Source organism: Oncorhynchus mykiss, chromosome 11 (genome assembly GCF_013265735.2).
Source record: "Oncorhynchus mykiss isolate Arlee chromosome 11, USDA_OmykA_1.1, whole genome shotgun sequence".
Taxonomy (NCBI): Eukaryota; Metazoa; Chordata; class Actinopteri; order Salmoniformes; family Salmonidae; genus Oncorhynchus; species Oncorhynchus mykiss.
The window spans coordinates 41,102,065-41,124,389 of record NC_048575.1 but is presented as its reverse complement, the minus strand read 5'-3'; the positions used below and the strand labels follow the sequence as shown (position 1 = coordinate 41,124,389).

Below are 22,325 nucleotides of genomic sequence, written 5' to 3'. Positions count from 1 at the left end.
TGGATATGTTTATTTTTTAACCATTCCATTGTAGATTTTGCTTTATGTTTTGGATCATTGTCTTGTTGGAAGACAAATCTCCGTCCCAGTCTCAGGTCTTTTGCAGCCTCCATCAGGTTTTCTTCCAGAATGGTCCTGTATTTGGCTCCCCATCTTCCCATCAATTTTAACCATCTTCCCTGTCCCTGCTGAAGAAAAGCAGGCCCAAACCATGATGCTGCCACCACCATGTTTGACAGTGGGGATGGTGTGTTCAGAGTGATGAGCTGTGTTGCTTTTACGCCAAACATAACGTTTTGCATTGTCGCCAAAAAGTTCAATTTTGGTTTCATCTGACCAGAGCACCTTCTTCCACATTGGTGTGTCTCCCAGGTGGCTTGTGGCAAACTTTAAATTACACTTTTTATGGATATCTTTAAGAAATGGCTTTCTTCTTGCCACTCTTCCATAAAGGCCAGATTTGTGCAATATACGACTGATTGTTGTCCTATGGACAGAGTCTCCCACCTCAGCTGTAGATCTCTGCAGTTCATCCAGAGTGATCATGGGCCTCTTGGCTGCATCTCTGATCAGTCTTCTCCTTGTATGAGCTGAAAGTTTAGAGGGACGGCCAGGTCTTGGTAGATTTGCAGTGGTCTGATACTCCTTCCATTTCAATATTATCACTTGCACAGTGCTCCTTGGGATGTTTAAAGCTTGGGAAATCTTTTTGTATCCAAATCCGGCTTTAAACTTCTTCACAACAGTATCTCGGACCTGCCTGGTGTGTTCCTTGTTCTTCATGAAGCTCTCTGCGCTTTTAACGGACCTCTGAGACTATCACAGTGCAGGTGCATTTATACGGAGACTTGATTACACACAGGTGGATTGTATTTATCATCATTAGTCATTTAGGTCAACATTGGATCATTCAGAGATCCTCACTGAACTTCTGGAGAGAGTTTGCTGCACTGAAAGTAAAGGGGCTGAATAATTTTGCACGCCCAATTTTTCAGTTTTTGATTTGTTAAAAAAGTTTGAAATATCCAATAAATGTCGTTCCACTTCATGATTGTGTCCCACTTGTTGTTGATTCTTCACAAAAAAATACAGTTTTATATATTTTTGTTTGAAGCCTGAAATGTGGCAAAAGGTCGCAAAGTTCAAGGGGGCCGAATACTTTCGCAAGGCACTGTATTAGCATAGTACGCTAACCCTCTGTATGCTCAATGGCACACCTGTGTAGTGTACCGTGACTCTGGTATGATCTGGCTAGAGATACTATATGTGTGGGGATGTTACTTGGATGTTACAATGATGACTTTACCGCAATGAAATGTTTTTCAAATCGTAATTACTGCAATTTGCAGGTCTTGTTTCATGTAACGTAGCTTCAGTGCTTATAATGGATGGGCTTCTAATCCTACGAGTCAGTTTGTTCCTAATGTCTAGTGTGATTGCAGATGGTTGAGGGATAGGATATTCTTCCTCCTCCCACAGGTGACCCTCAGCCTGCGGCGGGACGGGACAGACGGAAAGGCCATGGTGTTCTGGAGCCTTCGACCAATCGGAGATAACCAGGCTGACATCACCCCTGACGACCTGGAAACCCTGAGCGGCTCAGTGGTGTTCCTGACGGGACAGAGTGACGCCGTCATCAACGTCACCGTCATGGCTGATGATATCCCGGAGGTCAACGAGACCCTTTTCCTCACTCTGGACAGGTACTGGACAGCAACTCTGGGGAGCTTTTGTTTGGCCAACAGATTATCATTCTTTTAATCAGTAGCAATGTAAATAAGTGCCTGTGTCTGATTATCCTCTGTTGAGGTACCACAGGCAAATTGCCATATGTCCTGGGATTTGAATCAGTAGCGTACAGTCCACTTGTTCGTTTACTTAACAACAATGCCTGGCTGTGCTTAAAATTATTAAGGCAATGAAATAGTTTATTTTTTAAGAATTGCTAATATGAGCAGTGAGACTAGGGTGTCACAAGGAAAGCCTATCCCTTACCCCGGTTCCTACCCCTACTCCAATTCCTGCCTGTCATCTGTTACTGATGACCTGTGACGGGAACATTGGCTCTCCCTCCCTCCCTCCCTCCCTCCCTCCCACCCCTCTCCTGCAGGGTGGAGACTCCGCGCTTTGTAGTGTACTTCGGGTAAGTGGCGAGTGGAGTGAGCCTGGACTTTTTGTGTGCTTTAAATCACGACTTTGTTGAGGGAAAAAGGGACCACTTTAGGATTTATTGGGCCTTTGGTTTGATGGGAAAGGGGGGTTGTTGGGGTGGTTTTGTGGGGGTGTGCATTGGGAAGAGAGGAGCGTGGGTGTGGGGAGTAAGGAGGGATCTTCTTTGTGTTGCACCTAATTTGAACCATTCTTTATGCCCTCCTGTAAAGACATCGGTGTTTGTATGCATGATGCGAGTTGGACTCAAGTGTTTGTTTGGTATGCTTTGCTCTGTCCAGCCTCTGCTTTTCATTTGCCCTTTATGTGGCCACACACACACACACACACACACACACCCTGCTCATCAGTGGCCAGGCTGACAGAACACACAGGCCCCCACCCTGCTGTGAGAGAGAGAGGCTCAGGGGGCCACTGAGTGACACGGTTAATCAGAGCAGCTCAAACAACAGGCCTCTGGTCAACACTGAACATGAGACAATACAAGGAATTTACTCATTCACTGTTTTTAAATTAAGGGTAAGTTGACGAAAATACTTGATTTCTGCGGAAAGCTTTGAAGTGCATCTCCTTGTTGTTTTACAAGCAATACACGCTGGCTGTTTTTAAAATTCCCCCACAACCACACATTCCCACTGAGATGAAGGACTGTGAGTTCCTTTTTGGTCTAGCCGCTGAGTTCCCCGTCTGTGTTGCAGGGTTAACGTTGAGAACCAGATCCTGAAGCCTGGCTTCACCAGTCGCGAGATTGTCATCGTGGAGAACGACGACCCAGGTGGAGTCTTTGAGTTCTCCCCCTTCTCCAGAGGACCCTGGTACATCAACGTACGTCTGGCACGCAGACAGGCCTCATGACTGTTGATGCTCATCTGTTTCCCCTACTGTGATGCGTGTCGAATAGCGTCTTGACTGACCAGGTCCTTTTCGCAAACTACCAAGTGTTCTCAATGGATCACCTACGTCAACAACAGCAACACTTCTGACCCCTAGTATGTCCTGGTTTGCCCTGTGATCCTTTCTTTATAGGAAGGTGAGGCGGTGGAGCTGCGTGTCATTAGGGCCCAGGGGCAGCTGCTCAAACAGCTGGTGCGGTATGTCCTCATGCCCTCGGGCAACGCCGAGTTCTACGGCGCCACGGGCATCCTGGAGTTTAAGCCCGGGGAGAGGGAGGTGCTGGTGGCACTGGTGGCAAGGCCTGATGGGGTCCCTGAGGTACTGCTACACTACTATCTGTCCCCCCTTCATGGCATCATGTATGTATGGCTTGGACACTCCCTCCTGACTGTGAGGGTGTCGCTGGTCCTACTGTTTCCAGTTTGAAATGCCTTTGAAGTTCAAAATCAGTTTGCTGGTTTCGATAGTTTACATGTGTTCGACCTGTAGAACACAGTGCACAGATTACAGTGGGACAGTTCCGTTAAAGTGCCCGTGTGTATGTGTCTGTGTGTAGCTGGATGAGACGTTCTCGATGGTACTCAGCAGCTACAGCACTCCACCCAGTCGCCTTGGCAACCACCGAGAGGTCAACATCACGGTGCGGAAGAATGACGACCCCTTCGGGGTCATAGAGTTCGGCCGGTCTGGAGTGGCAGAGGCCATCAACGAGAGCAAAGGCTCAGAGTCTCACTCAGGTACAATGGAGCAGTGGAGGAACAGTGTCTTAAAACTCGACAGTACTTTAAGACAATATAGTATAAAGAAAGTAAAATAACGGGAGAACATTTGTGATCATATTTTAAGTCATTTTAATTCTTTAGAAGATGGGATTATACAGAAACTAATAGGATTGAGTGTATTATATTGTAAATATTGTGTTCTGTTGTGGGTCTCCTTGGCAGTGGCCTATCCTGTGGTGAGGAACAGGGGTCGCTTTGGGGAGGTGTCTGTGTCCTGGGTCCTAGAGCCCCACATGTCTGCTGACGTCAGCCCCGACCAGGGATACGTTGTGTTTGCTGAGGGGGAGTATGTGAAAAACCTCACCCTCTTCTCTGTACCTGATGAGGTAAAGCCATCTCTCAAACGCTACAGTATTTGACCAGGGCTCCTTTACATAATGTGTATAATATCTATGTCAATAAAATTTCATGGTTTGTATGGTAAGAATAAAAGAGAGCCGCACACTCTAGGAGCTCAGATGCAAAAATGTAATTGCCAACGTTTCGACAGCCAAGCTGTCTTCATCAGGGTATAATCACAAACACTGCGGGATGACTCATTTATGTAGTGTCAAAAGACACAGGTGTCTGTAATCATGGCCAAGAGTGGCCTAATATCATTGGTTAATTATCAAATATTAAAATGTTTGTATGGTACCTGCTATCTTTTCTACACAATACTTCATCTTTGCCTGACAATATTTTGTTTCCAACATAAGCTCCCAGAGGACATGGAGAACTTCACCATCACACTCCTAAATGTGACAGGGGGAGCAAGACTTGGGAACATACTCAACGCAAGCTTGCAGATAAACAAAAACGATGACCCGATTTACTTTGCAGGTGAAGATATCTTTGATTTGCTCCCTAGCGCTTTATGTAAAGCATTGGGAGTTTTTTCAAGCACTGCTGTGTGTTAGCATACATAGAGTGGATATATCAGGTGACCTAGTGTTTATGTCACGTGGCATGGTGGTTATGTCAGTTGACGTAGGATGACGTAATTCTCTGTCTCTCTGTCCTCCAGAGCCTGTGGTTGTCAGGATTCAGGAGGGGGGTGTGGCCAACTTCACTGTTTTGAGGGCTGGTCCGGCTGACTTTGTTGCCACGGTGATGTATCGCGTGGACTATGGCGGGACGTCACTGGGTGACTTGGCCCCACTGAGTAACGACACCGTGCTCGTGTTTGGTGTGGGAGAATGGTCAAAGAACATCTCTGTTGCTGTGGAGGAGGACGACACACCTGAGACTGACGAACTCTTCTACATCCTCCTCTACAACACTACAGGTGTGTAAGGCTGCCACCTTTTCTACGCATTCAAAACGAACAAGATACTTCTCCTGACCTCGTGACCTGAACAGGAAAAACTCTTGAGCTCTAGTTTTTAATAACGGCTAGGTTCCAGAATGGTTCCTGGTCAGGTCACGTGGTCAGGAAAAACTCCTGGCCTTACTCACATTGTGTAGTATGGAAGGTTGTCCAATCGAATTCCTGCTCTCAGTAGAATAGCACAAAGCACAAATGACAAAGTCATTTTAGAGACAACTGTAGTACGAAACAACCAGCCTCGTTACGTTGACTGTTTTTCCTCGTTTACTCGCTGTATCTCCAGTCTCTTTGACAGCTGTTTCTGTACATTGGTGAGTATCTGGGTTGATTAGCATTGAGACTGGTGACCCTGAAAAGCCCCCCTAATCCCGGTATTGTGTGACACAGACAGGGATGAAAGCGGGTGGGCCTGTGGGGGAACTTAATTACCAAACTCAGACTCACTCTGCAGGCTCCAGCACAAAGCCCGCCAGCCCAGTCCACGACTCCACTCCGCTGCTTGGCCTGGCTGTAATGTGCACGGACTACTTGGAGTGAAAATAAGGGTTCACCCACTCTGCTCCTCTCCAAGCCTTAGTTAACGAGAGAGGGCTCTTATATTATTTTCGTGGCATATAGAACCCTGACACTCTCCGCTGGGTTGCCGTGGTTACTGTGTGCTATGGTAATGAGAACGGTCTCCTTTTTTTGTTATGATATTTAGCATGACAATACTATGTGGGTATTATAAAGCAACCTCGTCTGTCTCTCTCTCTCTCTCTCTCTCTCTCTCTCTCTCTCTCTCTCTCTCTCTCTCTCTCTCTCTCTCTCTCTCTCTCTCTCTCTGTTTATTCTGTAAAAGCACAAGCACCTGCTGTGTTTCATTTAAACCAAGCAAGATGTTAAGTTCAAACAAGAACATTTTACTGACTTGAAGGACATTACATGTTTGTTTGTTTTGTCTACACATTTCACGTTTCTCTCTTGTTCAAGTAAGTTGTTATTTAGTAACAACAGAGGGGCATAGCGTTTTAACCGGCATCGTACATATGTTCAGTGACTTCATGCTTAGGAAGCATGTGAAACTGCTGGACTTGAAACCCAGCGTGCGTGTGTGTGTGTGTGTGTGTGTTTGTGGGGACAGGTGACGCTGTTGTGTATGGTGCGGACACAGCGACAGTGGTGATTGAGGCCAATGATGAGGCCAACGGAATATTCTCCCTGGAATCCACAGAGAGGTCTGTAGAAGAGGGCAAGACCAACAACTTCTAGTAAGGACCAACTCTAGCCTTAATACACCATACACCTTTCCTGCATGCTTACCCAGCCTCTGGAATAGATTAGCAGCTCTTAACAAATTTATTAGATTAATTATTATACCATCTCTAGTTCTAATTTAATCCAGTGTGGGACAGTTCAGGACCTCGGGGGCCGTAATGTCTGCTGGCACTCTTCTCCCTGGCACTTCGTTGGTCCACTAATGTCATTGGTTGCTAAGGAAGTGCTCACATTTGATTTTCAGGTCTTAATCACTTCCTGTTATGAAGGAAAACACAGGAACCAGCATACATTCAAGCCTCTAAGGAACTGAGCTGTATCCTTGCGAGTTCTTCCTCAGTCCCACATACAGTCCTTTTGTCTCCTAGTGCTATCAGGGCCAGGGGCCACTTTGGCAACGTGACGGTGTTCTGGCGCCTTTACGCCAATGACACAGCCCTGGAGCCTGGTCAGGAGTTCACCAACACCTCGGGCTCCATCACCTTCGCCACGGGAGAGGAGACCAAGCCCATCGTCCTGGAGGCCATCTCAGACAAACTCCCAGAGTTCAACGAGTTCTACACCCTCAGGCTCATCAGCATCTCAGGTAAGGGGAAGTGTGAGTGTGAGGCAGATATGTGCCAGGTGAGGGACTGACCTACTGAACTCGTAGTTCTCCTGTAGTAAGTAACAGACTCACTCGCACACACAAGCTCACACACACATACACACCCTGACGCCGTACTCACACATACACTCACACGCACGCATATGCCCATACTCACAAACACATGTTAGGAAAGCGTCCTTAATGTTTCATATACTCCGTGTACACTGCCTGAGTGTTAGAATAAGGCTATGAAGTAACAAAATGTGGAAAAAGTCAAGGGATCTGAATACTTTCCGAAGGCACTCTCTTGCTGGTGTGTATACGCATAGATTGCATTTGGATTACTGATACAATATTATTTGAGTTGTTAACTGGATTCGTTTTTGAATATTATTTGTGTACTTGTTTGACATTTTTAGCTAGTAACATAAGCATTTCACTGCACCCGCTCTAACATCTGCTAAACTTGGATCTAATTTGATTTGATTTAGTATGTTCTTGACTAAAACATCAACATATGAGCCTTAAAGCTAACTATGTTCTCTCAGTTGAAGTGGGGTGTTATGGGTTATTCCTAAAGTACTCTGTGTCACGTTACAAATGTTGTTGATACCAAGCATGAACCATTTTCTGTCCGGTGATATTCCATAGGTGGTTATCCCGGAGATGGCGGCCGATTGGCGAATACATCCCTCAACGCCTCTGTCCTGATCCCCTTTAACGATGACCCCTTTGGAGTGTTCGCCATCGCCGTCGACAACCTGGACCAGGAAGTGGCAGAGGACGTCCTGTCAGAAGAGGACATGTCGGATGTCACCTCCTTCACCATCCTGCGGCAGCAGGGCACCTTCGGAGAAGTGCGGGTTGCCTGGGAGATTGTATCTGTCCGTTTCCCTCTCGGCCTCCCTCCCATGCAGGACCTCCTCCTCAGCGCCTCCTTCCCAAAGGAGGTGGAGCTCAGGCCCCACTCCAGGAGGCACCACTCGGGCACCGACGCCTGGTTCTTCTCGGGCCTTCAGGGGGCCTACGGCACTATCAGCCCAGAGGAAGGGCCTGGCAGTCTTGCTAACTTCACCTTCTCAGCCTGGCTGGTTTCCAGGCCGGACACCAACGGCTTCATCGTGTCCAAGGGCAACAGGAACGGGACGCTGTACTATGGGGTGAAGGTCCAGACCAACGAGTCCCATGTGAGTGTGATGCTGTACTACACAGCCTTGGGAGCCAACAACACCCTGGTGGCCCGGGCCACGGCAGAGAGGTTTGTGGAGGACAACGTGTGGCTCCATGTGCTGATCACAGTGGATGATGGGATTATTGAGTTCTTCCTGAATGGCAACCTTATGCCCAGAGGGATTAAGAGTCTCAAAGGAGAGGCCATCACTGACGGTGAGTCCCAATAATGTCATTATCTCTTGAAGCTGGAATCCCTAGTTGCTACTGCACATCTATTTTGGAACTTAGAAATGAATGATAACTACCCATTCATTCTGGAAGAGTATATCTTACAAATGCCTCGTGAGTTTATTTCAACTGTCTTACTCCATCAGAACCCAAAATACAAGCTTGTCTTACTCCATCAGAACCCAAAATACAAGCTTGTCTTACTCCATCAGAACCCAAAATACAAGCTTGTTTTACTGCCAGTGTTTGTAAACAATGTAAATGGAAACAAACACTATAGCCTCGAAACATGGTTAAAACTATCATTTTGATATCATGGAAGGTCAATCCTTGCATCCATAGCTCTGTCTTTGAATTTAAGAGTGGTTATATTTCTCCAGACCTATACCTCAGCTTTTTACCAAAACACAGGCAGGGTGACTGCTTTGTTTTTGTTTCAATTAAAGTCCTCCTCCAGTCTCCTTATAACCTCATTTACTTAACAAAATGCACATCTCAATAGGTGGTGCAGGTACAGTATGTCATGATATAGCACAAGTGGGTGGGGGGGCTTCTCTGTTGCTCATCTATTATTGTAAAAGCAAGGGGGGAGGATGATGACATCACATTTTACCATCAGACCAACTCCTTGAGTGCCATACTCCTTGAAGTTTGCAGTTGTGTAAAAACATATATATATATATATATATACACATACAGTGCCTTGCGAAAGTATTCGCCCCCCTTGAACTTTGCGACCTTTTGCCACATTTCAGGCTTCAAACATAAAGATATAAAACTGTATTTTTTTGTGAAGAATCAACAACAAGTGGGACACAATCATGAAGTGGAAGGACATTTATTGGATATTTCAAACTTTTTTAACAAATCAAAAACTGAAAAATTGGGCGTGCAAAATTATTCAGCCCCCTTAAGTTAATACTTTGTAGCGCCACCTTTTGCTGCGATTACAGCTGTAAGTCGCTTGGGGTATGTCTCTATCAGTTTTGCACATCGAGAGACTGACATTTTTTCCCATTCCTCCTTGCAAAACAGCTCGAGCTCAGTGAGGTTGGATGGAGAGCATTTGTGAACAGCAGTTTTCAGTTCTTTCCACAGATTCTCGATTGGATTCAGGTCTGGACTTTGACTTGGCCATTCTAACACCTGGATATGTTTATTTTTTAACCATTCCATTGTAGATTTTGCTTTATGTTTTGGATCATTGTCTTGTTGGAAGACAAATCTCCGTCCCAGTCTCAGGTCTTTTGCAGACTCCATCAGGTTTTCTTCCAGAATGGTCCTGTATTTGGCTCCATCCATCTTCCCATCAATTTTAACCATCTTCCCTGTCCCTGCTGAAGAAAAGCAGGCCCAAATCATGATGCTGCCAGCACCATGTTTGACAGTGGGGATGGTGTGTTCAGCTGTGTTGCTTTTACGCCAAACATAACGTTTTGCATTGTTGCCAAAAAGTTCAATTTTGGTTTCATCTGACCAGAGCACCTTCTTCCACATGTTTGGTGTGTCTCCCAGGTGGCTTGTGGCAAACTTTAAACGACACTTTTTATGGATATCTTTAAGAAATGGCTTTCTTCTTGCCACTCTTCCATAAAGGCCAGATTTGTGCAATATACGACTGATTGTCGTATACAGTCTCCCACCTGTAGATCTCTGTAGTTCATCCAGAGTGATCATGGGCCTCTTGGCTGCATCTCTGATCAGTCTTCTCCTTGTATGAGCTGAAAGTTTAGAGGGACGGCCAGGTCTTGGTAGATTTGCAGTGGTCTGATACTCCTTCCATTTCAATATTATCGCTTGCACAGTGCTCCTTGGGATGTTTAAAGCTTGGGAAATCTTTTTGTATCCAAATCCGGCTTTAAACTTCTTCACAACAGTATCTCGGACCTGCCTGGTGTGTTTCTTGTTCTTCATGATGCTCTCTGCGCTTTTAAAGGAAGCTCTGAGACTATCACAGTGCAGGTGCATTTATACGGAGACTTGATTACACACAGGTGGATTGTATTTATCATCATTAGTAATTTAGGTCAACATTGGATCATTCAGAGATCCTCACTGAACTTCTGGAGAGAGTTTGCTGCACTGAAAGTAAAGGGGCTGAATAATTTTGCACGCCCAATTTTTCAGTTTTTGATTTGTTAAAAAAGTTTGAAATATCCAGTAAATGTCGTTCCACTTCATGATTGTGTCCCACTTGTTGTTGATTCTTCACAAAAAAATACAGTTTTATATCTTTATGTTTGAAGCCTGAAATGTGGCAAAAGGTCGCAAAGTTCAAGGGGGCCGAATACTTTCGCAAGGCACTGTACACTACCGTTAAAAAGTGTGGGGACACTTACAAATGTATTTTTTTTGTCCACTAAAATAGCATCAAAATAATCAGAAATACAGTGTAGATTTTGTTAATGTTGTAAATTGCTATTGTAGCTGGAAACGGCAGATTTTTTTATGGAATATCTACAAAGGCGATCATTAGAAAACCCTTTTGCAGTTATGTTAGCACAGCTGAAAACTGTTGTACTGATTAAAAAAGCAATACAACTGGCCTTCTTTAGACTAGTTGAGTATCTGGAGAATCGGCATTTGTGGGTTCGATTACAGCCTCGAAATGGCCAGAAGCAAAGAACTTTCTTCTGAAACTCATCATTCAGTTTCTTGTTCTGAGAAATGAAGGCTATTCCATGTGAGAAATTGCCAAGAAGAAGTGAAGGAGTGAAGGAAAAGCAGCCAACAAGTGCTCAGCGTATGTGGGAACTCCTTCAAGACTTTTGGAAAGTAATTCCTCACGAAGCTGGATGAGAGAATGCCAAGAGTGTGTGCAAAGCTGTCATCAAGGCAAAGTGTGGCTACTTTGAAGAATCTCAAATATAAAATACATTTTGATTTATTTAACACTTTTTTTGGTTACTACATGATTCCATATGTGCTATTTCATAGTTTTGATGTGTTCACTATTATTCTACAATGTAGAAAATAGTACAAAATCAAGAAAAACCCTTGAATTAGTAGGTGTGTCCTAACTTCTGACTGGTACTGTGTATATATGTTTTGCTCAAAACATACCCTTTACTGTGTGTGTACTGTATTTATACTTGGGATATCGTTTTCAACAGGAAACATTCAAAATCGCTTTGAGGACGTCTTTACGGATTCTAGCTTTAAAGGCAAAAGTCATAATTCTTACAATTGCGTAAGTGAGTTCAATGAAGTCTAGCCTCTCTGAGGCTGTTCCCGTGAGGTGTCTCACTCTCAGCAGACAGAGGCTTCCACATCAATCTGACATCACCGGTGGTCTATGAGTGACCACTGTGGGACCCTGCTCCTCTCCTCACTCTTGTGGCCCACATCTGGTCAGGGAGGATCTATTTAAAACCATGCATTCCACCCAGCCCCTCTCCCTTTGTTCAGACTTACAGAGATTCTGCAATGCTTGAGCGAGCGCTTAGCCGCTTCACTGGTGGACATTGTTACAGGCAGAAGAAAGCCGACGGCAGTCCCCCCCCCCCACACTGAAGACATAACGGGGCTATCTGTGTTGATAGATCATCTTTGGATAACTTCAGTCAAAGGGATATAAATGCGAACGTCAGACACGTCCGACCTTGTCAACTCAACCAGTGTTTTATTGCTTTGTGTGATGGCTTTGTCAGGGGTCACCATCGCAAGTTTTCTCAATTTGTCCAGTGTTCTGCTGGGTACTGGTCAAGCCCTCTGTAAGGTGGGTCATCATAGGGAGTGACCTCTGAACTAGTTAATGGTTTAATAATTTGCACTGCAGAGATAGGCCTATTGATGATGAGCTGTACCTACTTTTTCCCACAGGGTTAGGGTTAGAGATGAAGACAGATTTGGCTTTGGAATACATTGGCCTACACCTTTTAAGTCAGCATTGTAGCATGAAACCATTCTGGAATGGATACGCTGTTCAGTACATGCTTGTCAGCTTCTCTGTTTACAAAAAGCTTAGCTTTTCTGACAGCAGCATGACCACCGACTGCTTGATGTTTTTCTGAGTGTATTCTGCCTCCTGTGTTTGTGTTGCAGGTTCAGCTCCGGTGCGGATCGGCTCGGACCCCTACGGAGAACAGCGCTACACGGGCCTCCTGCAGGATCTGCGTCTCTACCACAGCAGACTGAACCGCTCGGAGATCCACGAGCTCCACGCGCAGCCCGCCAAGATGGACCTGAGGAACATCTCTGGCTACCTACAGTACTGGCAGGGCGAGAGGCAGAAGGCCTTTGTGGTGGAGGTGCGGGACGACAAGGAGGAGGAAGGGGAGGAGCTGTTCTACCTGCAGCTGGTGGCGGCCCATGGGGGAGCACGTCTCCACCTCCCCCGCCCCACCGCCACCCTGCGGGTGATGAAGAGCGACAACGCCAACGGCTTCTTTGGTTTCACCGGCGCCTGTATACCAGACGTAAGACTCACACACACTCACGAGCACGCACGCACATGCACACACTCGCACGAAAGCACTCGCACACACACGGTATATGACTTGCAGTATAAATTAGACGCTATTGACACTATTGAGATGAAATGTACAGACCATATTTACCAACTCTGGCGGTCCCTGAGTTTGACAGACACAGCAGCAACAGTGATGTAAGACACAGAGTAGAATGGAGACCACACAGCATATTATTCACACATTCTGTAACTGGCTTTGATCCAGCATGTCTCCTGAGAATATGGATATTTTGTTACCTAGAAAGACATGTAATCGAAGGCAGTCGTTAGTGAGTGCATATCCTTCTGCATATTTAAACAGTGTTTACGCCTGGGTGAAAGTGTGCGCTCTGCCCTTTAGGGAGATTGCACACAGGTGTCTAATGGCTCCTCTCAGGTAGAGCGACAGATGGCTGAGCAGCTAAGGGCATTCCTATGGAACTAGAGTCCCAGTAGCACAATAGGTGGTAGACCAGGGGATGGCATTCCATCAGAACTAGGGTCCCTCTAACGCTGCCAGGGGACAAAGGGACTCAGAGGCATGCGGGGCTATCGGGTGGACTCTCTGCAAATCACATCTTGACTGTGCAGGAATTAGAGGAGGGCTGCCCATAAAAGTATCTCTCAAACCCAAATGTTCATTTTTGGAATGAGTGGTTGTCAGTCTTGAATTGGTAATGAACTACAAGTATCTTGCTGTGGAAAACATGAAAATGTCCAAAATGATTTTCTTTCAGTTTTTAATTCCAAGTTTGTGATGTTTTGTCATCAAAATAAAAGTTTTGTGTACAATGTTGACGAGTGTAATGTGACATTCTGTTTTTAAAATGTCTCTCAGTTCAGGGAGCATCATTAATAACCATCATCCCTTTTCTCTATGGCCAGACGACAGAGGAAGGCTCCACCATCTCCTGTGTTATTGAACGGACGCGTGGGGCTCTGGACCACGTCTATGTGAACTACACGGTCACTCAGCTGGACTCAGACAGACAGGCTCAGGCCAACCAGGACTTTGTTAACGCCAGCGGCTCTGTGCTCTTCCTGCCCGGTCAGCGCTCTGAGGTGAGGGGGAACTCCTAGAGGGCACACACACACACAGAGAGAGAGAGACACACACACACATACATACAGCCTGGGAAAACTACCCTGCACACAATCATTCATGAGATAGAGAAACCCCACTGGTACACCTGTAGAGCAATCCTATACATACAGTGCCTTGCGAAAGTATTCGGCCCCCTTGAACTTTGCGACCTTTTGCCACATTTCAGGCTTCAAACATAAAGATATAAAACTGTATTGTTTTGTGAAGAATCAACAACAAGTGGGACACAATCATGAAGTGGAACGACATTTATTGGATATTTCAAACTTTTTTAACAAATCAAAAACTGAAAAATTGGGCGTGCAAAATTATTCAGCCCCCTTAAGTTAATACTTTGTAGCGCCACCTTTTGCTGCGATTACAGCTGTAAGTCGCTTGGGGTATGTCTCTATCAGTTTTGCACATCGAGAGACTGACATTTTTTCCCATTCCTCCTTGCAAAACAGCTCGAGCTCAGTGAGGTTGGATGGAGAGCATTTGTGAACAGCAGTTTTCAGTTCTTTCCACAGATTCTCGATTGGATTCAGGTCTGGACTTTGACTTGGCCATTCTAACACCTGGATATGTTTATTTTTGAACCATTCCATTGTAGATTTTGCTTTATGTTTTGGATCATTGTCTTGTTGGAAGACAAATCTCCGTCCCAGTCTCAGGTCTTTTGCAGACTCCATCAGGTTTTCTTCCAGAATGGTCCTGTATTTGGCTCCATCCATCTTCCCATCAATTTTAACCATCTTCCCTGTCCCTGCTGAAGAAAAGCAGGCCCAAACCATGATGCTGCCACCACCATGTTTGACAGTGGGGATGGTGTGTTCAGCTGTGTTGCTTTTACGCCAAACATAACGTTTTGCATTGTTGCCAAAAAGTTCAATTTTGGTTTCATCTGACCAGAGCACCTTCTTCCACATGTTTGGTGTGTCTCCCAGGTGGCTTGTGGCAAACTTTAAACAACACTTTTTATGGATATCTTTAAGAAATGGCTTTCTTCTTGCCACTCTTCCATAAAGGCCAGATTTGTGCAATATACGACTGATTGTTGTCCTATGGACAGAGTCTCCCACCTCAGCTGTAGAGCTCTGCAGTTCATCCAGAGTGATCATGGGCCTCTTGGCTGCATCTCTGATCAGTCTTCTCCTTGTATGAGCTGAAAGTTTAGAGGGACGGCCAGGTCTTGGTAGATTTGCAGTGGTCTGATACTCCTTCCATTTCAATATTATCGCTTGCACAGTGCTCCTTGGGATGTTTAAAGCTTGGGAAATCTTTTTGTATCCAAATCCGGCTTTACACTTCTTCACAACAGTATCTCGGACCTGCCTGGTGTGTTCCTTGTTCTTCATGATGCTCTCTGCGCTTTTAACGGACCTCTGAGACTATCACAGTGCAGGTGCATTTATACGGAGACTTGATTACACACAGGTGGATTGTATTTATCATCATTAGTCATTTAGGTCAACATTGGATCATTCAGAGATCCTCACTGAACTTCTGGAGAGAGTTTGCTGCACTGAAAGTAAAGGGGCTGAATAATTTTGCACGCCCAATTTTTCAGTTTTTGATTTGTTAAAAAAGTAAATACAGTTTTATATCTTTATGTTTGAAGCCTGAAATGTGGCAAAAGGTCGCAAAGTTCAAGGGGGCAGAATACTTTCACAAGGCACTGTATATCCTATACACAATCCTATACATATATGAGAACACACACACACACACACACACACACACACACACACACACACACACACACACACACACACACAGAGAGAGACACACACACATACATACAGCCTGGGAAAACTACCCTGCACACAATCATTCATGAGATAGGGAAACCCCACTGGTACACCTGTAGAGCAATCCTATACATATATCCTATACACAATCCTATACATATATGAGAACACACACACACACGCACACACATTGCATATAAATGCAACTGCAATAAGTTCAGACTAGGCAGCTACAAACCAGTCAATATAAATATTTTACCATGCATCTACATTTCTGGCCTTGTTGAATCCCAGAAAACTACTTTCATCCATTCAGTGGTGATGTTGTTGACTTGTAGCCCCACCTAGTGGCTAAAAGGAACATGTTGTCATAGTAACAGGTGCCTGCTAATGATTAGGCTTAGTCTAAAATCTCACTACAGAGATCGAAGCCTGAAAATATATTATGCTACACTAGGACTGATTTTAGATTAAAATATTCACTCTCATGTGTTATGACATCCTCTCCCTGCGACTCCCAGGTCCTGAACCTGCTGGTGCTGGATGATGACACCCCTGAGTTCGCGGAGTCCTTCCAGGTCGCCCTGGTGTCAGCCGAGTCAGGTGACGGGAAGCCAGGCTCTACCCCCACCAGTGGGGCCAGCATTGACCCTGACAACTCAGCCACCACTGTCACCATCACAGCCAGCGACCATCCCTATGGTACAGAGAGGCACACACACATCACTGTGCCACCCTACTAGAACCTTAAACGGATACCCATCTTCCCAGTTTCCACCCTTAGTTGCACCAATCAAGAACTGCAGCAATCTGTACAGCCACATAGTTAAAGGGATAGTTTAGTGCAAGCTGTACGCTCGTGAAACTACCTCTAACTTCCTTCATACTGGACGCAGAGACATAAAAACGGTATCCACGAGTTCATGTGACACCTTTTAAGAGAAACATAAATGAACTTCAGTCAGCCCTGCTTACAACCTACTTGAACGGTTCAGCTTGTGGCATGACTTGAAAACAGTGTAACAAACTGCTATTGGTGTGAGTTAATAACTGACTGTTATACTGTACATGTGTCATCACAGACACAACGGAGCCAAAACAAAGGGCCACTCAAAGTTAAGGAGGTTCCCATGTTGTGAATGTTTGGTGAACATTTTGTTGCATTTGAGCCTCTCTCTCTCTCGCTCTCTCTCATAATCTCCGACAAGTGTATTGTTCTATGAGGCTGGATGACCAGCTGTTGTGATTACTGGTACCCCTCTCTCTCTCTCTCTCATAATCTCCGACAAGCGTATTGTTCTATGAGGCTGGATGAGCAGCTGTTGTGATTACTGGTACCCCTCTCTCGCTCTCTCTCATAATCTCCGACAAGCGTATTGTTCTATGAGGCTGGATGAGCAGCTGTTGTGATTACTGGTACCCCTCTCTCGCTCTCTCTCATAATCTCCGACAAGTGTATTGTTCTATGAGGCTGGATGAGCAGCTGTTGTGATTACTGGTACCCCTCTCTCGCTCTCTCTCATAATCTTCGACAAGCGTATTGTTCTATGAGGCTGGATGAGCAGCTGTTGTGATTACTGTTACCCCTCTCTCGCTCTCTCTCATAATCTCCGACAAGTGTATTGTTCTATGAGGCTGGATGAGCAGCTGTTGTGATTACTGGTACCCCTCTCTCTCTCTCTCTCATAATCTCCGACAAGTGTATTGTTCTATGAGGCTGGATGAGCAGCTGTTGTGATTACTGGTACCCCTCTCTCGCTCTCTCTCATAATCTCCGACAAGCGTATTGTTCTATGAGGCTGGATGAGCAGCTGTTGTGATTACTGGTACCCCTCTCTCTCTCTCCCAGGTCTGATCCAGTTCCAGTCCAGCCTGCCAGCTGAGGGGATGATCCGCCCGGCAGCAGAGCCTGCCCATGTCACGGTCAATGAGGAGGACGGAGAGGTCCGCCTGCTGGTGGCCAGGGCCCAAGGCCTGTTGGGAAAAGTCATGGTTGGCTACAGGACCTCACCGTTCACCGCAGTCAGCCCCGAGGACTATGAGGTCATTCCCAGCCTTCCTTATCCCGTAGACCAGGGTCTCAGGCAGACACAGGGATGGATGGTTACTGGAGATCTGTGTATTCTCACACAAATCACCCTTAGAAACCAATGCTTTATAAAGCGTGATTTACATATGTATTTTTAATAAGGAATAGACCCATAATAATTTCCTATTCAATCCTCATACTTGGCTATCTGTGGCACTTTTATTTTGAAATGATGAAGACAATAATAAGACATACCTGTACATAAAAGCCCAAATGATAATGGATGACAATTCCAGTGTGTTTGAGTCACTAGACTCACTCCTTGGATAGCTGTTTGGCTGCGTCTACACAGGCAGCCCAATTCTGACCTTTTGCCCAATTATTGGCAAAAAAGCTCATGTGAAAAAAAAACCTATGAGTGGAAAAATATCCGAATTGGGCTGTCTGTGTAAACGCAGCTAAGGATAGTGAGCTTATGCTAACTACCCAAGCTAACCTCTTGTTCCCTACCTGATCTGCCTGTACCTGTTCCATGGCCCAAACAGGACTCAGATGGCGTGCTAGACTTCCTGCCAGGAGAACGCTTCAAGTACATTAGTGTGACGGTCATAGACAACCCCGTGCCAGAGCTGGACAAAGTGTTCAGAGTGGAACTCTACAACCCTGACGGAGGAGGTAAGACACACAAATACCATTGGTTGATTGATTCATTGATTGATCGGCCAATTGGTGATGATCTTTTTTTTTACCTCCTCTTCTCTTACTTCAAATAATTGTTAGAGTTCACCTTCCTATCCTGTAGTCACATCCTTCAGTATTTCCTGTCCCTGAGATCCTGTTCTAACTCATCCTTTGCCTGTGTTCTGTCACATTGTGTCCTTGTGTGTGTTTGTGTGCTCCTCCTGTGTGCTCCTGTGTGGTCTTGTGTGCTGTGCTCCCCAATGATTCCCACTCCTCTGGCGGGATCCTGTGCGATCTCAAAGTGGATCAGTTCCTTCGGAATGAAGGCAGTGGCAGTGGAGAAAGTGACACTGAGTTTTTCCTCCTGTCCTCTCACCACCGCGGTAAGATCACCCTCCCCTCCACCGCCCCTCCCAATCTTTTTAGACTCCACCTCACACCCCCTAAGTGTGTGTGTGTGTGTGTGTGTGTGTATGCCTGTATATTTGTGTGCATGGTATTTACATTGCAATGGGGCCAGTGAGCAGTGACCAGGGAGATTGGTGTGGGAAAAGCAAATAGGCATTATATTGAGTGGAGGGCAACAGTGGTAAGTGGTGAACAGAAATGTCACAGACCCCCAGGCTCATTGTTTCTCTGTCGGGGTCCACCCTCCACCTTATTAAAAAACCCACAATGCACTGCAGTGTTCAGTGCTATTATTTCAAGTGGATCAATGGAATTCAAGTGGAATTTTGTTTTAAATTGCACACCAGGAAAAACTTTTGATGACTAATTTTAATAAATTGTAACTATGAAAGAAAGGGCAGCCTTTACAGTTGTGTGATGTTTTTTCTATCTAGCCAGCCTGGGAGTTGCCTCCCACATCACCGTGACCATCGCTGCCTCTGACGACGCACACGGGGTGTTCCAGTTGAGCCAGGACTCACTGTCTGTCAACGGCACCGAGCCTGAGGAGGGACACAGCACTGTGCTCCTGCAGGTCATTGTGTGTGTGTGTGTCTGTGTGCCTGTGTATATGTGTATATGGGCTGTGTGTGTGTGTGTCTGTTTCTATGCCTGTGTGTGCGTGCGTGCGTCTGTCTGTCTGTCTGTCTGTCTGTCTGTCTGTCTCTCTCTCTCTCTCTCTCTCTCTCTCTCTCTCCCTGACAGTAGGTTGTAAACGCTCTCTTTATTCGTATCAGGTGGTGCGGTCATCTGGTGCCCTATCCAACGTGACTGTTTTCTGGGAGGCTGAGGACAGCTCTGAGGAAGACCTCATCAGCAGGGCCGGGAACATCACCTTCCACGTGGGCCAGACCAGGGGGGAGATTGAGCTCCAGGTGGCCCAGGACGAGGTGCCGGAGCTGGACAAGACCTTCGGCGTGTCCCTGGTCAACGTCTCCCATGGGCGTCTGGCTGTGAGGACTGAGGCGATTGTGACAGTGCTGGCGAGTGATGACCCCTACGGAGTGTTTGTGTTCTCAGACAGCAACAGGCCAGTGCGCCTGCCCGAAGGCCACACCCTGGTCATCCTCACCATCCACAGGCAGAGGGGGCTGATGGGAAAGGTACGCGTGACATACGGAACCCTGAGTGAGGCTGACACCGCCCCCTTTATGACCCCGGGTGTGGGCAGGGCCAGTGAGGGGAACGACTTCGTCCCCCTCCTGGAGTCGGTGGTGTTCACGGCCAATCAGAGTGAGGCTAACGTAACCCTTCGAGTGCTGGATGACGATGACCCCGAGAGGGACGAGTCTGTGTTCGTGGAGTTGATCAGTGTCAACCTCATAGAAGGAGAGCAGGAGAGACGAAGTAAGTCACTGCCACATTTCCACGTCCCAACTATGAATCTCGGGGCCTATAGTCGTAGCTGGAATATGAGATTTTTGTCAACCCATCCGTTTTTCCATGTTTCTATCTTTCCTAGTTGCCCGGTCTCCTCGTCTCGGTCCGAAGGCTGAGATCGTGGCCCAGGTGATAGTGGAGGCGAGTGATGACGCCTTTGGGTTCCTGCAGCTGTCTGCCCCGGCGGTCAGTGTAGCTGAGTACTATGTCGGACCCATCATCAATGTGACACGCACCGGGGGAATTTTTGCTGACGTGTCCGTGAAGTTCAGGGCCGTACCCATGACTGCCAGAGTTGGTAAATCTGGTCTACATTTTATCTCAATAGTGTTTTGTTTTGTTGCTAAGCATGTACAGTGTGTATGTGTGCGTATGTCAGTAATAATGTGTGCGTATGTGTGTAACTGTGTGTGTGTGTAATAATGTGTGTTTCTAACAATGTGTGTGTCAATACAGGTGACGACTACAGCGTAGCATCCACTGACGTGGTTCTCCTGGAGGGGGAGACCAGTAAGCCTGTTCCCATCTACATCATCAACGATGTGATTCCTGAGCTGGAGGAGACCTTCCGCATCGAGCTGCTCAACGTGACCACAGGGGGCGCTCGACTGGGGGCGCTCACTCGCACCATCATAACCATCCTGCCCTCTGATGACCCCTTTGGGGCCTTCGGTTAGCTCACGTCTCTCTCACACACAGAAATGCACTCACATTAGCCGGTAATTTTTTCCGGACAAATTTTCTGGAGAAAAACTTTGATGAAGATTTGAGGCTGATGCGCATCGCCAGCTGCTCTTAGGATTTGGACAGTTTTGACTTCCCAACAGCAGCGGCTCACTTTGAGCAGGCCGAGGTCCGCCACACACGCAAGTCAATTAGATGCAAACTATCGTGTTCGTAGACAGACACGTTTTGTTATTTATTCAATAAAATGTTCATAAAAATACCCTATAGGACAGGATGATCGGAAAATATATTATACAAATATTATTGTGTTTTATTACTGTGGGCGACTTTTTCTTCTAGCCTAAATGTTTTTTCCGTTTTTTTTATTATATTCATTTAGGATTTATAGCAGGGACGAAGACGCAATGGGCAATGTTTTGCTTTTCAATAAAATCTGTCAGGTTTAAAGGCACATTTTTTATTCTGTTAAGGAATTTTTTATATATATTATTTTTTAATTGAACCTTTATTTTACTAGTCAAGTCAGTTAATTACCTTTGATGATCTTTGGATGTTTGCACTCTTGAGACTCCCAGTTACACAATAAATGTTCCTTTTGTTCCATAAAGATTATTTTTATATCCAAAATACCTCCATTTGGTTGGCACGTTATGTTCAGAAATCCACAGGCTCAAGCGGTCACGACATCGCAGACGAAAATTTCAAATAGTATCCGTAATGTTCATAGAAACATTTAAACCTTTTTTATAATCAATCCTCAGGTTGTTTTTACAATATATTATCGATAATATATCAACCGGGAATGTAGCTTCTTCAATAAGAGAGAGAGAGAAAATGGCTGCTCCAAGCTGTTGCGCATACAAAATGCTGCTGGTACCCAGCCATACAATGACGCAATGTGATCGTTGTCCCTCATTTTTCAAAATAAAAGCCTGAAACTATGTCTAAAGACTGTTCACACCATGGGGAATCTGGTTGATATCCCTTTAAATGGAGCAAAGGCAGGCTATGGATCATGTAGCTTTCAAAATAGAGTCAACTTCCTGGTTTGATTTTCCTCAGGTTTTTGCCTGCAATATCAGTTCTGAATACTCACAGACAATATTTTGACAGTTTTGGAAACTTTAGAGTGTTTTCTATCCTAATCTGACAATTATATGCATATTCTAGATTCTGGGCCTGTGAAATAGGCAGTTTCATTTGGGTACGTTTTTCATCCAAATATCAAAATACTGCCCCCTACACTCAAGAGGTTAGAACAAATTCTTATTTACAACGACGGCCTACCGGGGAAAACGGAAACCTTGACACACACACACACACACACACACACACTAGTCTTAAATATAGTGCTAAAATATACAATTGCTCATTCAAATCAGATTACAGTATATGCACGATACTGACGACATCAG

General features: G+C 45.6%; 1 protein-coding gene across 4 annotated transcripts in view; it reads left to right on the top strand.

Moving 5' to 3' along the window:
- Window positions 1-22,325, top strand: part of adgrv1 (adhesion G protein-coupled receptor V1) — a 213,878-nt gene that overhangs the window by 46,949 nt on the left and 144,604 nt on the right. For 2 of the 4 annotated variants that reach the window (XM_036935474.1, XM_036935473.1), the window contains exons 11-31: window positions 1,480-1,703; window positions 2,111-2,143; window positions 2,868-2,994; window positions 3,196-3,381; window positions 3,620-3,800; window positions 4,008-4,171; window positions 4,544-4,667; window positions 4,852-5,112; window positions 6,278-6,404; window positions 6,780-6,997; window positions 7,652-8,386; window positions 12,446-12,819; window positions 13,737-13,913; window positions 16,208-16,388; window positions 17,536-17,729; window positions 18,261-18,390; window positions 18,699-18,779; window positions 19,239-19,378; window positions 19,581-20,190; window positions 20,306-20,521; window positions 20,680-20,895. In XM_036935474.1, coding sequence (XP_036791369.1) covers window positions 1,480-1,703; window positions 2,111-2,143; window positions 2,868-2,994; window positions 3,196-3,381; window positions 3,620-3,800; window positions 4,008-4,171; window positions 4,544-4,667; window positions 4,852-5,112; window positions 6,278-6,404; window positions 6,780-6,997; window positions 7,652-8,386; window positions 12,446-12,819; window positions 13,737-13,913; window positions 16,208-16,388; window positions 17,536-17,729; window positions 18,261-18,390; window positions 18,699-18,779; window positions 19,239-19,378; window positions 19,581-20,190; window positions 20,306-20,521; window positions 20,680-20,895 — 4,699 coding nt within the window. The remainder of the gene's footprint in view (window positions 1-1,479; window positions 1,704-2,110; window positions 2,144-2,867; window positions 2,995-3,195; window positions 3,382-3,619; window positions 3,801-4,007; window positions 4,172-4,543; window positions 4,668-4,851; window positions 5,113-6,277; window positions 6,405-6,779; window positions 6,998-7,651; window positions 8,387-12,445; window positions 12,820-13,736; window positions 13,914-16,207; window positions 16,389-17,535; window positions 17,730-18,260; window positions 18,391-18,698; window positions 18,780-19,238; window positions 19,379-19,580; window positions 20,191-20,305; window positions 20,522-20,679; window positions 20,896-22,325) is intronic. The other 2 variants (XM_036935476.1, XM_036935475.1) reach the window with 1 other exon arrangement.